At 38.4% G+C, this 14405-nt stretch overlaps 2 protein-coding genes across 4 annotated transcripts; both read right to left on the bottom strand.

The window, feature by feature from the left end:
- Positions 1-365: 365 nt before the first annotated feature.
- On the bottom strand, positions 366-2739 carry LOC107783063 (uncharacterized). Of its 2 annotated transcripts, none has more exons than XM_016604027.2 (2): positions 2593-2739; positions 366-1630 (listed from the first exon to the last, which is right to left on the bottom strand). In XM_016604027.2, exon 2 carries the CDS (start codon positions 1583-1585, stop codon positions 842-844), a length of 744 nt encoding a protein of 247 aa, XP_016459513.1. In that variant the 5' UTR covers positions 1586-1630; positions 2593-2739; the 3' UTR covers positions 366-841. The 2 variants fall into 2 exon arrangements, with proteins under 2 accessions (XP_016459513.1, XP_016459514.1); XM_016604028.2 differs by having other exon boundaries at positions 2539-2600.
- A 729-nt stretch (positions 2740-3468) lies between these two features.
- Positions 3469-14405, bottom strand: LOC107783064 (uncharacterized). 2 transcript variants are annotated; one of them, XR_012704858.1, is made up of 11 exons: positions 14149-14405; positions 7556-7746; positions 7402-7462; positions 7245-7293; positions 6729-6783; positions 6556-6643; positions 5596-5714; positions 5073-5198; positions 4343-4486; positions 3869-4023; positions 3469-3700 (listed from the first exon to the last, which is right to left on the bottom strand). XR_012704858.1 is itself a non-coding variant. In XM_016604029.2 (11 exons), exons 1-11 carry the CDS (start codon positions 14336-14338, stop codon positions 3641-3643), a joined length of 1188 nt encoding a protein of 395 aa, XP_016459515.1. In that variant the 5' UTR covers positions 14339-14405; the 3' UTR covers positions 3469-3640. The 2 variants fall into 2 exon arrangements, 1 of the variants encoding a protein (XP_016459515.1); XM_016604029.2 differs by having other exon boundaries at positions 4393-4486.

The following is a 14405-nucleotide window of genomic DNA, read 5'->3' as shown; positions in this document are numbered from 1 at the left end:
GCAGAGACTTTGTGCTGAGCACAAAAAGGATTACCCTCTCTCCCATACCACCCTCAACCTTACCCTGAACTAGACAGTGTTAAAAAAAAATTAAGAGAGTTAAATTTGATACAAAAGTGAAAGTTGTTAACTTCACGTCACTTTGACATATCTCAGCAGACACAGCCTTGTACTAATTGAGACAACTCTTTACAAGAACCTAAATGACAGGTAGCTCAACGGTTGCAAGAGAGATACTGCTTTTCGTTCTCCGGTTAAATTTACAGAAAGGTGCCTGATGGATTTTCACATTAGGGACAGATGGATGTAGCCACACTAATAGTAAAGACACTAATTTCTCTATAGCTATTCAGCAATAGTAATACTTTTTCTTTTTTGATTTTGAAAGGAAGTGTTCAACTTCCTTTAACAGGAATGCCCACTTCATTCTTTTAGTAAGTAGAAAAAAATAGACCGAAGTAGCAATTACAATCGACAAACTCTAAAAAGTTCCCTTATTCTACCATCAACTAAATGATTCAGCAAAATTGAAGAAACAATGACTCACTTGAGGCATGATCAAGATCAACTACTGCATTGTGTTTTTGTTAGTGATATCGTAAATTAACTTTTTCAAGGCTCTTAATATAACTAGTATATTCATCAAGATTAGCCATACCGAGGCATAAATAGGAAGAGTAGCTGCACCTTTGAAGTAACAAAAGAAGTTGGCTCTCCCCAATGCCTTCTACATCTTGGATGAGAGGGCCCATATTCATGCATACCAACAAGCAAGCTCTCTACATGCTTGTGACGAGAAACACAAGCAAACAAATTTGCTACAGCACGTAAACCTGTTATTTCACTTGTTCTCTTGCTCGCCAGGACGCCGATATGGCAAGTATCTGTGGTCTTTTGCAGCATTCTTACGCCTTTTCTTCTCGATATATGCTTCCAGTTTGCCTGATGCTTTGAGTTCCTTGTATTTCTCAACAAGTTTGCGCTGCCGAATTTCAGATTTTTTGAGGTAATAAGGTTGTTTCCCTTGCTTAGCAGCTTCTCTCTCTTTCTTCTTATGCTCTGCCAAAATCTCCCTCTCAGTGTGTTTCAATCCCGCCGATTTCAATTGCTTGTCAATCCAACCAATGCGATTTTTCAGTTCACTTATCTCTTCCGGATCATTTGATTTCCTCATCTGTTTCTTCAGATCCTCTTTTTCTGCAGGAAGATCATCCTCGTAAAGAAAATTGTATCTCTTTTTGAATCCATCTTCGTCAAGCTGGCCACATAAAGACTCAAAGCGAGGGTCACGAGTAACCTTTTTAGGGACTTGGATAATTTCCCTAAATCTGCTCACTGGCTTCTTGCTACTCATCTCCACTGGCCTGTTCTTGTTTGCTCGGCCACTTTTTCCTTCAGAATTGAACTTCCTATACACTGTATCCGACCCATCAGACCGTGCTCTCTGCAATTCCTCAAAGGTCACATCAGCAAGCTCCTCCTCTATCTCCTTCTCCTCCTCATCTTCAGACGAAGATTCATGTTCATCAGAGTCTTCAAATTTGATTTTACTTGAACTTGCAACAGGTGGCTTGTCTTTTCTCATCTCAACAATTTGATTCCGCTAGAGAAAAACAACTTCAGAACTTCACTGCACAGAGATGGAGAGGTCAGAGGAGTAAAGAAGATCCTCAACAGCAGTAGCATATAACACAAACCACTAATTATAACAAAAGAATATATATTCTGTCCAGTATACAGAATAAGCCAATGCTAATTCCAGAAAACATGACTGAAATGCAAGTAAACACTTAAATCTAAGTCAATTAGTTTTTTCTTTGATGACAATGATGTTTGGTCCAGCTTGCAGTACCTTCAGAGGCAGACGCATTCAGCTAAAGCCAGGTTTTTCGACAAAATACATATATATGTGAAAAGCCACTAAAATTTTAACAAATATTAAATTATCAACCAATAATTTCAAAAATACAATGTGACAGTGCTAAGAACTTTAACAGTAAAACTTATCAAGCTTAAATCCTCCATCCGCCTCTGAGCACTTAGCTCGACTAATCCACCAAGCAGCCTACTAAACCTCCCACAAGCACAAGTGCCAAGTCTAGACCTACCCACAGAGTGTTGTAAGTAGCTAGGAAGTGAACTTGATATCTCTATGTTATTACTCCTACGCCTCAACTACTCAACCGTCCCCTCGGGGACTTTTAAAGTCAATTAATTCAAAAGCTAGGATTCATTTAAAAAGGAGAAAAGCAAGATTTTCAAAAGAAAAATTGAAAAGCCAACACAAAATGAAATGCCACTCTGAAACCAAGACAAGTTTTTCGTATCATAATAATGGCAGTCACTTTTGCTAGTGCAGGTAATGCAAATTACACTTAAAGAATAAGACAACAAAGAATGAGTTTTTGACAAATTTCTCATCCTTTCTAGATTGTGATATTCAAACCTTTAACAGAAGATGCATACATATAATGAAACTAGGTAAGCTTTCATAAGATATCAATTCACACAAACAAAATCAACAAAAAGCAAACTTACATCAATCCAATCGTCTAATATGAGAAAAACAAAAAAGGAATGCGAAATACTAACCCGAGTTAAAAGAGATGATGAAGCTTCAAGCAACCTAAGGAGAGAGAGACGTTATCAGACAAAAACCCTAGTGATGGGTTAGGCTCGGCCCAAATTATATAATACTACTATACTTGAGGTCTGGGTAACAACACAAGAAATTGCAAAATTTTCTAAACCTAGAAAATAAAAATAAAAATAAAATGTCAGAGAAAATTACTCCCCAATCAAAATTTTCTATAATCGTAAAATTTAATTTAATTTTATCAAATAGATTTATTTAGCTGTACAAACATAAAAATAGATCACCTACAACTCTTATTATTATTGACTTTTCTACGAAATACATAAAAAAGATGTCTTACTTAAATCCAAGTATTCAATGGATGTATACTCAAAATTCAAGCACTCCGCGTAATCGCTATCGATTTTTATGTTTATGCTACAAAACAATTCATTTTCTCATGTAAATGGATAAAACCTACCTTATTATGTGATTTTAAAAAAAAATAAGTTTAATTTTGTGACATCTCTCCTTTTTAATTAAAACGACTTCTTTTGGATCACAAATGGTAAATGGCATATTATTAACTTGTGTTATTTCCTTTTTCCCTCTATTTTGAACTATTTTCTGGAGGGTTAAAAACTTTTAATTGAGGTAGTAATCCTTCATAATTAAACATAACATTGATTCGTATTATTAGAAGCAAATTCCCCAACTAAGGGTAGGTCAACTCGGGTGGAAGCAAAACGGTTTTTATATAGAAGCAGGCAGTCCCCATTCAAAAGGATTCTATCTTGTGTGACCCAAATACAATATTGTCCGGTTTGATTATTGCTCCAAGTCAATTTGCTGTCATTGAAAGCCCAATCAAATAATCCAAACGAGCAGCGAACTTCAAAAGACAGATGGGATGAGCTATCATACACCGACAATGTGAAGAAAAACAAAATTCGCTATCAGTGTAAAATGCATGATAAATGAGAAACAGAAGTACAGAACTAGCGGAGTTCTCTGTTTACATATAAATACAACATAATCCAAAGATTTAACCGTGTCTGCTGCTATTCAGTGCCTCCATCCCTTTGAATGGCCATCCTCCATATAGGGCTCAAGAAAACCTATAAACTGCATATCCAATGGAAATGTCTTAGTCTCACCAGCTAATTTTTGAAATAAACAAACTTTACTTTTCATTGACAAGTAATCTAATGCTTGTGGAAATCTAGTAGCACTTCTTTTATGTGATATATAGACCAATATAGGAACTCATAGCACTGTGTACGGTGTATGTACCTTACTTCCATCTTTGGACCACCGTGCACCATAGCCATTAGCAACTCTTATCTCAAAAACAGCCCCATGTGGAGGAACAATATGCGCATTTATCCAGCAGCAATGAGTTATTAAATCGCTGATCACATCCAGGGCGACCCTATTTTTATTGGAATCTGAAAAAGAATAAGTTGAGAGAGTAGCTTCTTAAGAGGTCGCACAAAGAGGATTCTTGCTAGCATATATGATTTTATTATATTTCCTTCTCCACAACAGAGAGGTACAACATCTTGTAGAGCGAATGATTAGTCCAACGGTAGGCAAAAAAGTCAGCAGAAATAAAGAGTCCAGCTAAATGCACCCATGTATAGCACATTATTGGTTTGTCTCATGGGGCAGGTGATACCAGGAATTGCCTTCTAGAAGCAGAATGATACTCGCAAAAGAAAATTAGGAAGAAAAATAACAAGCATAGCTCAAGCATTAGGATCTCACATGCAACTCAAGAATGTTTACATTGGATGGCCCTGGAATGAGGAACTAACCACTTCCAGAAAAACTACCCCAGTAGCTGTCGCTGCTCCTGTTTACATGCTTTGACAATGCCCTCGCTCCATCAGTCAATGTAGAACCTTTAGCCTGTTGCCAAGACAAGATACCTTAGACTTACTTCCATAAGCAAATGTGAGTAGATCTCTTTGTAATGCTCTTGCTAGCATTAGACATGTGCATTTGTCTAGCTTTCAGTAATGTCAGTAAATCAATTGGCATGCCACAATAGAATAAACTGGGAAGAGATTGTAATAAATAAGATCTCTAGTTGCCTCTCCAAGCTTTGGATTTGGAACAAGTGTGTGCTTTTAACCGCTTTTTCCTATTTTCTCCCTCTCCTACTTCTTTCAATAGGCGAACGTTTTATCGACCATTCCTCAACCTACCCCCTCTCATAAACACAAAACATTGGTACCAAAAAATTGAGAGTTTGCTTCTGTTAGCAAGAAAATGCAGCTGCAGAAGCAATGTAATACAGTTTTCTCCTCTCTCGTCTTAATGTCATTTCAATTTACTTCTACTAAATAAATGCCATCTAAATCGATCCTTTACTTTCAACAATTATAAAAAAGAATAAAAACAGCTTATTTTCAAGGAAGCAAAAGTTTGCTACGGGCAGGGACTATTTCACACGGAGCAAAACCAACAACATAATCATCAGGTCGTATCATACATTTGGATTATGTGGCAGCAAAAATGATGAGATTAGAGTTGATGCTGGTGGCGGAAGTGCCTCAGAAACTGTTCCAACTGTACATACAAATCCTAAAAGCCTCTGAACACCTGCATAGCTCAGTTCCTGAATGAAATTAGAGACTCGAATCAGGGACTGCCATATATCTCGGCTATCTGTATATGTAGCTGAAACAAATATATGAAACTTTGTTGTGTAGCATGAAATATATGAAACTTTGTAGTGTAGCATGAAATATATGAAACTTTGTAGTGTAGCATGTAGAGAGAGGAAGGTCAGGAAAGTATTAAGTCATAGCTTTCTCACAGGGAAGGTGTCTCTCATTTTCGGGCCCAGCATAGAAAGATCCTTATACCGATAGAACACGTTATTGACAATAATAGCTCAAAAATCATTTCTAACTTTTAGGAGCACAACTGCTATGGTAGCAATATGTCATTTTCCCATGATCTAAATATTGAACCTCCAATTTCAAGATAAGTAGAGCTGAAAGCATACTCACAGAAAGCATGGAGCCCAGACAAATGGAAGGCTGAGAAACCGGCTTCTCAACACAGATAGCGAGAACACCATTTGACCTTTCTTTCTCTTCTGAGTAAAATTTCCGGTAAACTTGGACACCTGAAATTTGCATGTTTAAGAGAGCGTTTCTACAAGGAACATCCATCATAAAGAGTTCTGAACTGATTATCCATTTTAACAATTGCAAGCATTGAAAAGGTACTATTAGCAGAAAGCAACAAAGTGCTGTATATAATTAGCCTCACCATCTCTCCATATATACAGTTAAAATATGGCTCTACCAACTAACAGAAAACAAGACAAAACGAAGGCTTTCACCTGAATATCAGTTATCACTTGAACATATTGCTTTCCACTTGCAAGGTCGTAGAGCAAATGAGGTCCTCAAATGGTCAATTATATTCTAATTTTCTCTAGTAACTTTCAAGAAACCAAAAATAAAAACTTGGCTTTTGAACTCTGATGGCAAAAGGCGCTATAAGAAACCAAACTAGGGATGACTGCAGTTATTTAATAATATTTCTTGTTTTGCACTACAACATATGTGTTTGTCACATCATTAGAAACAGCTACACTTTTCTGGGAGTAAGGTAGCAAACTGATGAGAAGCATCAGACGCGAGTTGAGAAGAGATTGAGAAGGGAAGCCAGGTTTTTAAGGTAGGGATGAGGACATGTGTACAAGCATGCATTACCCTGTAGGTGAATTGCCAAGGAGTGATGCAGGGAGGGGAACTCCCCTTGACTGTGGAGAGCGGATCAAAGATAAGCACTAATTTAACAGAAGATACTACTTTTAATTTCGAACAAGGATATTTGGTAAATATTTAACCATACAATATCCTTTAATCATCTTCCAAACATATTATAAGTCCCAACAAACATGCAAGATACGGAGTGAGAAGTAACATCCTCACTACTATATTGTAAGAGATTTTAACCTTCTTCAATAGTATCCACTCCAGGAAGAAGTTCTTGAAGATTCTCTGCTTCTAGCATCTCGCGAAATGAATGATAATGATGGACATCCTGGAAATGGGCATTTTATTCAGTTGACTATAAGAAGTACCAAAGTGATACATAAAAAGAAAATAAATGTAGATGACGAATGTACCTGAACTTGAAGAACTAAACATTTGTTGAAGAGGATGAAAGCTCCTGGTTCAATTCTAACATCCAAAAAAAGACATCATCTGAGAGAGGAAATAGATTGAAGGATAAGAAAACATTTTTTAGAAGATCAACGTATCAAAGATGCTTCCTGTCATTTTAAGCAAGTCCTTCTTTTATAATGAAAGGATAGCTCCCGAAGTTGAATCGTGAGGGTTCTAGTTTCAAGACATTTGAAGATAACCCAGGATTAGCTTTTAGGCAAAGTACTAAAAGTGGTTTTATTATGAAATGCAATATCTAAATGTTACAGGACAAAAACAAAATGAAAGTGAAACAGCAATACAAGCAAACATGTTAAGCAAAAAGTACTAGCAAAGAAGGTCCTCATGATCTAAACATCAGAGATGGAAATCTTCCTATTATAGAAACTTTGATGAGGGTCATCATAAAACAATCATAAAGGACTCCTTGGACATCCTCAATAGAGTAAGCAAAATGCATCATAATGAAGCCATACTTATTATAATGTCCAACAGCACATCTTCCTTCAATTGTTTTCTCTCCATCTGCAGATAAGTTCAAACACTGTGACTGCAAAGGGAAAAGATGCATTAAAAACGAAAGGAAATTGGAAACTAATTTTTCTCAGAAAGCAATATATCCAGATAATATACTTCTAAGCAGGGAAAAGTAAGGCTCCTGAACATGGAGTTCAAAGTCCACAGCTTTTAGCACCTGCAGTTAGCAACATCCAGTATACATTAAGTTCAGAACAATGAACGAGAAATTGAAACAAAAGGAAGAAACTCCGTTACATGCTTATCTTACATTTAGCAAATGAGAAACTTTTTCCCTTAGCACGCTAGCCCAGTCTTCTTCCATTTGCATCAAAGAACTAGATTCGTGCATCACTGCAAGTTTGTTTTCTGTACTTGGCAAGGCTTCAGAAGAAATAGCCTGATATAAGGATGCCGCAAGGTGCTTGTATAAAGGATATAATGGAATTCCTTCAGAAAGACCTGTCACGGACAAGAAGAGCAAAGAAAATGAATTATCAACTTGATATAGTGATAAGTATCTAAACCTGGAAAATGCAGTACAAATGAGTAAATTTAATCTTTTAAAAAGAAAAGATCGAGAATTCTCATTGCATTAGTCAGCACCTATTCGCATAATTCCCTGTTTCAGAGAAGGGATTAACATCCTAAAGTAATATAGAAGCAAAGATCCATAAAGACGATACCAAGTAGTTGGGATTAAGCTAGTCATCCATGCTTGGAAATAAGTGTGAGATTTTGAAAAAGCCAACGTAACCAGCAGACTTGGAGGACTCTTTCTGTTCATAGGTCAAGCTTTTTAGACGAAGTTAAACCAACTCCTAAAGTTATGGCAACATTTAGGTAAAAAGAAAATAGAAAAAAGAAAGTGTAAAACATTTGTTTTATACTTTTTAAGTATCTTTATTTTTACACTGGAATAAAGAGTAAAAATAAGTACTCCATTACATGATATTAGTTATAAAAAAAAATCGTAAGTCGAGAATCCTAAGCAAAAAAACAAAAACAAAACCTAAAATCATGGAAAAGGTTTGAAGCTAAGGATTTGTGGGCGGCTTGTCTCAACTGCCCCTTTCAGGAGGGATAATTTCTCTGCTTCATCATCAGATAATGGATGATTGGCTTCAATGGTATAAATCTCCTCTTGACTTTTAGCCAACTTCACTTGTTGTTTATCCAAGAGCGCGACGATCTTATTCTTTCTGGAGGCCAAGGCAGCTAGCTGTTGTTCAACACTCGCAAGATTGGCTTGAAGTTTATCTACAGACTCGCTCACTTTTTCATATTCATGTTTTGCATCATCGAGGCGTCGTCGTGCATCAGAAAGTGACTCTTGGTGAAATTCTTTAGTCATCTTGGACGATCTTAAAGCATTGTAATCTGCGTACGTCTTGAAGAAAGCCTCAACAAGAGCCTCTAAAGTAGAAGTATCAATAATATTTTCTTTTTTTTAAGGGTTGTAGTCAGTGAGAATAGAACCAATGACCTTACAAAGGTTTTGAACCCCCTTGACCACTAAGATATGCTCTTAGTGGTCCATTACTTTTTATTTATGGGGTCCACTAAGATATGCTTTTAGTGGTCCATTAATAAAGAGAGATATCACATAGTAAAAAAATAAAGATGTTTTTATTGCTCCAAGAAATAAGTACTCCATTACATGATATTAGTTATAGAAAAAAAATCGTAAGTCGAGAATCCTAAGCAAAAAAAAAAATCATATCTTGGTGTAGGAGCATCGAAATCACGAGCGGTTTGCGGCTAGGGAAACTAGACTTCTAGAGCTACGACATAGGTGAAAATCATAATCAGAATGTCCCGATATCTTCACAGATATTTTCTCGAATTTAGGCAATATATTGTGACATGCCGCCCCTTTCAGTTTTGCTGGTTTTCATAGATTCTTCCTTTTTCTTTTAGCAGACTCTCGGAGCAGCACATTAGACTGTGAATTCCATCAGCAAGGATGCATTTTATCGACCACGATACACCATATCCACACCTTGAGATTATTAGCGACAAGCAGAATCCGCGCGCCCAAGTTCTCGCTTTAAAAGTCCATCCTCCGGTGATAGGTGCTTTCCCGCTCGCTAGAAAGCCGCTTGACGCCTCCCTTGATCTTGCAGAATGGTCTACTAGAGAGACGAAGGATGCATTGGAGAGATTTTCGGGCAAAGCAACCAACATGAAGGTCCTACTTTTGAAGTCTTCCACCCATCAGAAGGTCGCGTCTGCTAGTCCTCCTCATCGTGATCACGATGGTCGTCTCGCCACTTGGAGTGTTCCTCCTTCCAGCTTTGGTAAAGTTCGCTATACGTCCAAATATTGGGAGTGGGTAGAAGATGTTCTTGCCCGCAACAAGTTGACTTTGGATGGCATCAAGGTCTATGACGCCATCTTTGCTTCGTTGTTCACATATGACTACAATGAGAATGTCCTCCGTGCCTTTTGTGAGCTTTGGAATCCATCTACCAACATAATTTCTACCTCTATTGGTGAACTCTCCATCTCCTTGTGGGACTTGCGAGCAATCGGAGGCCTTCCGGTGCATGGGTGGTCCTTCTACGACGAAGTTATCACCTCGGCTAAGGAGTTGACACAAGCGGACGATCAAGGAAAATCTTTCCTCCCAAGAAGTTGTCTGCACTTGTTCTCGGCGTTCTACAAACTCATGAAGGATGATGTCCACGAGGTCTCCATTCATGATTGGGTGGAGTTTTGGTTTCGAGGTCCGAGTAGGTATGCCAAGCCTCCGCAAAAGTCATCAAGGAATCGAACTACAAGGACGAAGTTGAATCATAATCCTTCTGGAAATATTGACGCGAGCTTCCTACCACGAACCGATGAGGAGAATGCCCCCTTTATTGAGCTTGGTGTGGAGGAGTCATTTAAAGCTGAGACTTATTTGGCGGCTTTCCTTGCATGTTGGCTTTGCAAATTTTTGTTCCCCAACAAGAAGATCGACTACATTCATGCTAGTGTCTTCAAAATCGCGAGTTTGATGGCTCATGGAGAGAAGTTTTCCTTGGCGGTTCCAGTCCTTGCAAGTATCTACCATGGCTTGAAGGAGGTCTCCACTTCTCAAGATTTGTGCGCCTGCAAAGCACTCTTTCCTATTCATTATGTATATGGATGGATAGGAGCATATTTCGACAGCTACTATCGTGTTAAGCGTCCACAACGAGGTCCGCAAATGTGCAAGGTTTCTGACGAGAAGATGGCCAAGCATTTTGACCTTAGTAATGCCCGTGAGTTGTTTCAACAAGTTAGTGCGCGACAACTTCACCACTTGGCTATGCTACAAGGGAGGGAATTGCATCTTACCGATCGTTACGAACAATCGAATTCTTGAAGTGACTTTTTTATAAGTCTTCGCTCAAGCTTCATCACCCTTAGGCATGATGACATTCATATTGTGGAATCTTATAGCCCCCATAGGTTTAGTCGTCAATTCGGCTTTTGTCAAGATGTTCCTGGCAACCTCATAGAGCGACCTTATGACGGCTCACTGAAAATGCTAGTGCAATTCTGGGACTCCAGTGTTCGTCTTGGAGGTTCGTCAAAGGTTATTGTCCCTACGCGTCCATCAGAAGAGGGGCCTCTAATGACTCGTGAGTATGCAGATTGGTGATCAGCTCGTCGAGTGCACTCTTCCCGACAAAGTACTCACATCATTTTGAAAGTTCCAAGCAAAGATGATATTCCTTTATCCTCCAAAGATGATCAACGTCAAAAGAACACTCACAAAGGGTCTTCCAAGTCCAAGTTAAGATCGAAAGATCCTTCGCCAAGCACCAAGGTCTTATCCAAGTCTATCCCTTCGACGGGCGGGGGTGCCCATGTGGACAAAGGAGCTAAACATGTTTTGTTGACTTCCATGACAACTACTGCCACTGTGGAGGTGACGAACAATCCTTGCAAAAGGAAAGCGCCTCCTACTTCACCAAACAAAGATGTTGCGAAGACAACCAACGTCGTGCCAACAAACGAGGAAAGGACTCAAGCTTCTGCTTTGCCCAATGAGATTGTGAATGTTAGTGCGACTTCCCGTTCGAACGAGAGTGATGTTAGTCACGACATACATTGGAATCGTTCAAAGAAGAAGGTTAAGGACACGAGCCATAGTGAGTTTGCTGACTTGGATGCTCTTAGTATCGATACTGGATTTTTCGTAGAGGGTGACCCTAGTTCAACGATGTCGTTGTCTGAACTGGAGAAACGAGTAAATGTTATTACCTTCAAATTTACACCTTTTTTTTTTTTTTGAACACCTAAGTTATTATTATTATTTTTTTTTAATTGCAGTTGGGCATCGATGAGTTGTATGATGATGTACTTGGTGACAACATGGTGGAAGATTGTGTTACAAGCCTAAATTCCCTCGGTGTGGTCGCAAAAAGTCCTCACACTTCATTTGATGGTATTGAACATCATGCTTCAAACAACGCTCTGTTGACAGATTTGAATCTACCCAAAGGGTCGCACCTCGTTCTTCCAGAAGATGTTATGCTTTCTAAGCCAACCATGACGAGTAAGATGGAGGCTGCCGCAAGTCAAGCAAAACGTCAAAAAGCCTTCGAGCCTACTTCATGGCCGTTGCATCTTGATGCTCCAAACTTCAAACTACAAGACACTATTTCCCGTATTAAACTTTCCTTTGTTAACATGATGTGCCATACCTTGTGTGAATGGATTGAAGAGTTCTGTCTTGATTCTCTAGATAGCTTCACAAAGTTGGAGGAAAGTATCGCTTTGACTCTTGAGGAAAATCAGGAAAACTGAAAGGGGCAGCATGTCACAATATATTGCCTAAATTCGAGAAAATATCTGGGAAGATATCGGGACATTCTGATTATGATTTTTACCTATGTCGTAGCTCCAGAAGTCTAGTTTCCCTAGTCGCAAACCGCTCGTGATTTCGATGCTCCTACACCAAGATATGATTTTTTTTGGTGAAGATGCGCAAAGCTGAAATATCGAACGCGACAGAACTTGGAACCAAGTTTAAGAAGTTCACATGGGACAGTACAAAGCGAATCTAATCTCAATTTTTGAACATGTCTTGACTCCAAATATCTACTTTTTGGAGGATCAAATGGATTGAGTTTTGGAAGCTCCTACGACGAGATATGATTTTTTTCCCGATAGACGCGCAAAGCTGATAATTCCTGGCAGCAGCTGCAGCAAAAGAAAAAAGTTAGTCTGCTCTCAGGAGAATCGAGCGACGGGATTGCGTAATGCCAACTATTGAAGAGTACCTACTAAGACCAACCAAAAGGTGGTACTGCTGCTTTCATCAAAAGTGGAGGACTGCTGCTATAGCAACGATACAAGGAGAAAGGGGCGAATTTATAGGAACAAGCAAGGGAAGAAACTAAGGAAATTCTTGATTTTCAAGTTACTGACATATGTAAATAAGGAATTACCATGTCCAGTTTGTACATGGACAAGTTTGAAACTAGGAAACAAGGAGAAAGAAAGGCAATTAAGGAATTCCTACGGCAAGAAAGAAAGGCAATTAAGGAAATTCTTTTGGCAAGAAAGTAAGGCAATTAAGGAAGTTTTCGCAAGTTGTCTTATGAAATACTCCATGGTTACTCAAACTAGAAGTTTGCTCAACCCAATTAGGAGATGAAATTAATGCTCTTTCATATTATAAAAAAAAAGGGGGTACAAATTGGAGCCACGATCAGACGATTTGAGAATGAGTCATAACAAAGAAGTAACCTTGAAAAGAAGGAATTTACGAAAGGAATCTACTAAAAAAAAAAAGACAGGTCACAGCATCGGTACTTCAAGTATGTCTTCACGTTTCAGCAAGCCTACACCCCGACAAGCCTTGAAGCAGGGGTCATTTGTAGACAATTAAAATTTTACTAAATTTAAATCCATAAGAAATTTAGATTTTATCATAAATTAAATATACATTAGTCAAAATAAATATTATGGGCTAGTATGATCGGGTTAATTATTTAAATCTAATTAAATTGATTTAAATAAAGGTCCAGTATTTTATTGGGCTAGCCCATTAGTTGGTCTTCTATCAATTGGGTCGACCCATGAGCCTCAAGCCCAATAACCCACTAGGGTTTTCTTGGAGACTACTCCACCCCACACCTATATAAAAGGGTCACGGGAGAAAGCTAGAGGACAATCAAGTAAGCAGAAGGAAAGGCTAAAGAAGCTCTGAAGAATAGCATCAAGGTCTCCATCCACATCTGCAATCTTCGTCTGTGGTCAAATCCCAAAGGCGAACGCAAATCATAAGCGAGCGGTTTCAAATCTTCCGTTCGTGATAACCCAACAACAAATTCTGGTTCGTGACGACCTTCAAGTTGTTCGTGACGCACCACAAATTTGAAATCCGTCAAGATCAAGCACTCAAGCTCTTGAACCATCGTTCGTGAGGAGAAGAATCACAGGACTACATCTCTTTAGATTCGAGATATTCTAGAGATTGTAACCCCATCACTTGAAATTGAATATAATATTTGTCGCTATATTTCTTGTCTTAATTATTATTTTTCAGGAACGAAATTTAGTTGTTACAGTGATTTTAGTGGTACGGATCAAGAGCTTGTCTTTAACAGTGAACACAGAATATTACCAAGTTCGGTAGCAAATGGGTGACTTCTAGCTCAGTTGCTCAAAATGCTGGTACAAAGAGTAATTATATTATACTTTTGTTTTCATTTTGTTGTCAATAACAAATTGTCAATTATGCAAAATCAGTATAGAACTCATAGAATCCCTACAAACAAGGGTAGATTTGGATATATTTGCTTACATTCACAGCGCGTTCTTAGTGCTGGGTAAGTAATAACAGTCAAAAGTACAAAAATAAGAGGTGAGAAGCAGAAGTACCAGTGAAATTGGGAAAGGGGTTGAAAGGATCATCCTGTAAGAGGGTGGTGCAGTAATCTTTGGAGAGAGCAATGTCTGTTTCAAGATTGCCGTCTACGGAGGAAGCAAGTGTGAATCTCAGCAGCTCTTGTATGCAATCTTTCAGTTGCAGTGACACTCCTAATCCCGGTGATGCTGCCTGAGTTTCCATCTTTATCGACTTTTTTTGCTCTATAATCTTGATTGGCTCACTTCCTATTTTTTATTTCATTGTGAGG

This window comes from Nicotiana tabacum, chromosome 22 (assembly GCF_000715075.1).
Source record: "Nicotiana tabacum cultivar K326 chromosome 22, ASM71507v2, whole genome shotgun sequence".
In the NCBI taxonomy this organism is placed as follows: Eukaryota; Viridiplantae; Streptophyta; class Magnoliopsida; order Solanales; family Solanaceae; genus Nicotiana; species Nicotiana tabacum.
This window is presented reverse-complemented; position numbering and strand designations above follow the sequence as displayed.

What these genes read in the sequence shown, in the direction of transcription:
- LOC107783063 (XM_016604027.2), bottom strand. Translation starts at nt 1,585, where the DNA reads ATGAGAAAAGACAAGCCACCTGTTGCAAGTTCAAGTAAAATCAAATTT.
- LOC107783064 (XM_016604029.2), bottom strand. Translation starts at nt 14,338, where the DNA reads ATGGAAACTCAGGCAGCATCACCGGGATTAGGAGTGTCACTGCAACTG. An exon ending in GTCTGGGCTCCATGCTTTCT is followed by an intron (nt 5,199 to 5,595) that starts GTGAGTATGCTT and finishes AATTTCATTCAG; the next exon opens with GAACTGAGCTATGCAGGTGT. An exon ending in GGGTAGTTTTTCTGGAAGTG is followed by an intron (nt 4,024 to 4,392) that starts GTTAGTTCCTCA and finishes ATTCTTTTTCAG; the next exon opens with ATTCCAATAAAAATAGGGTC.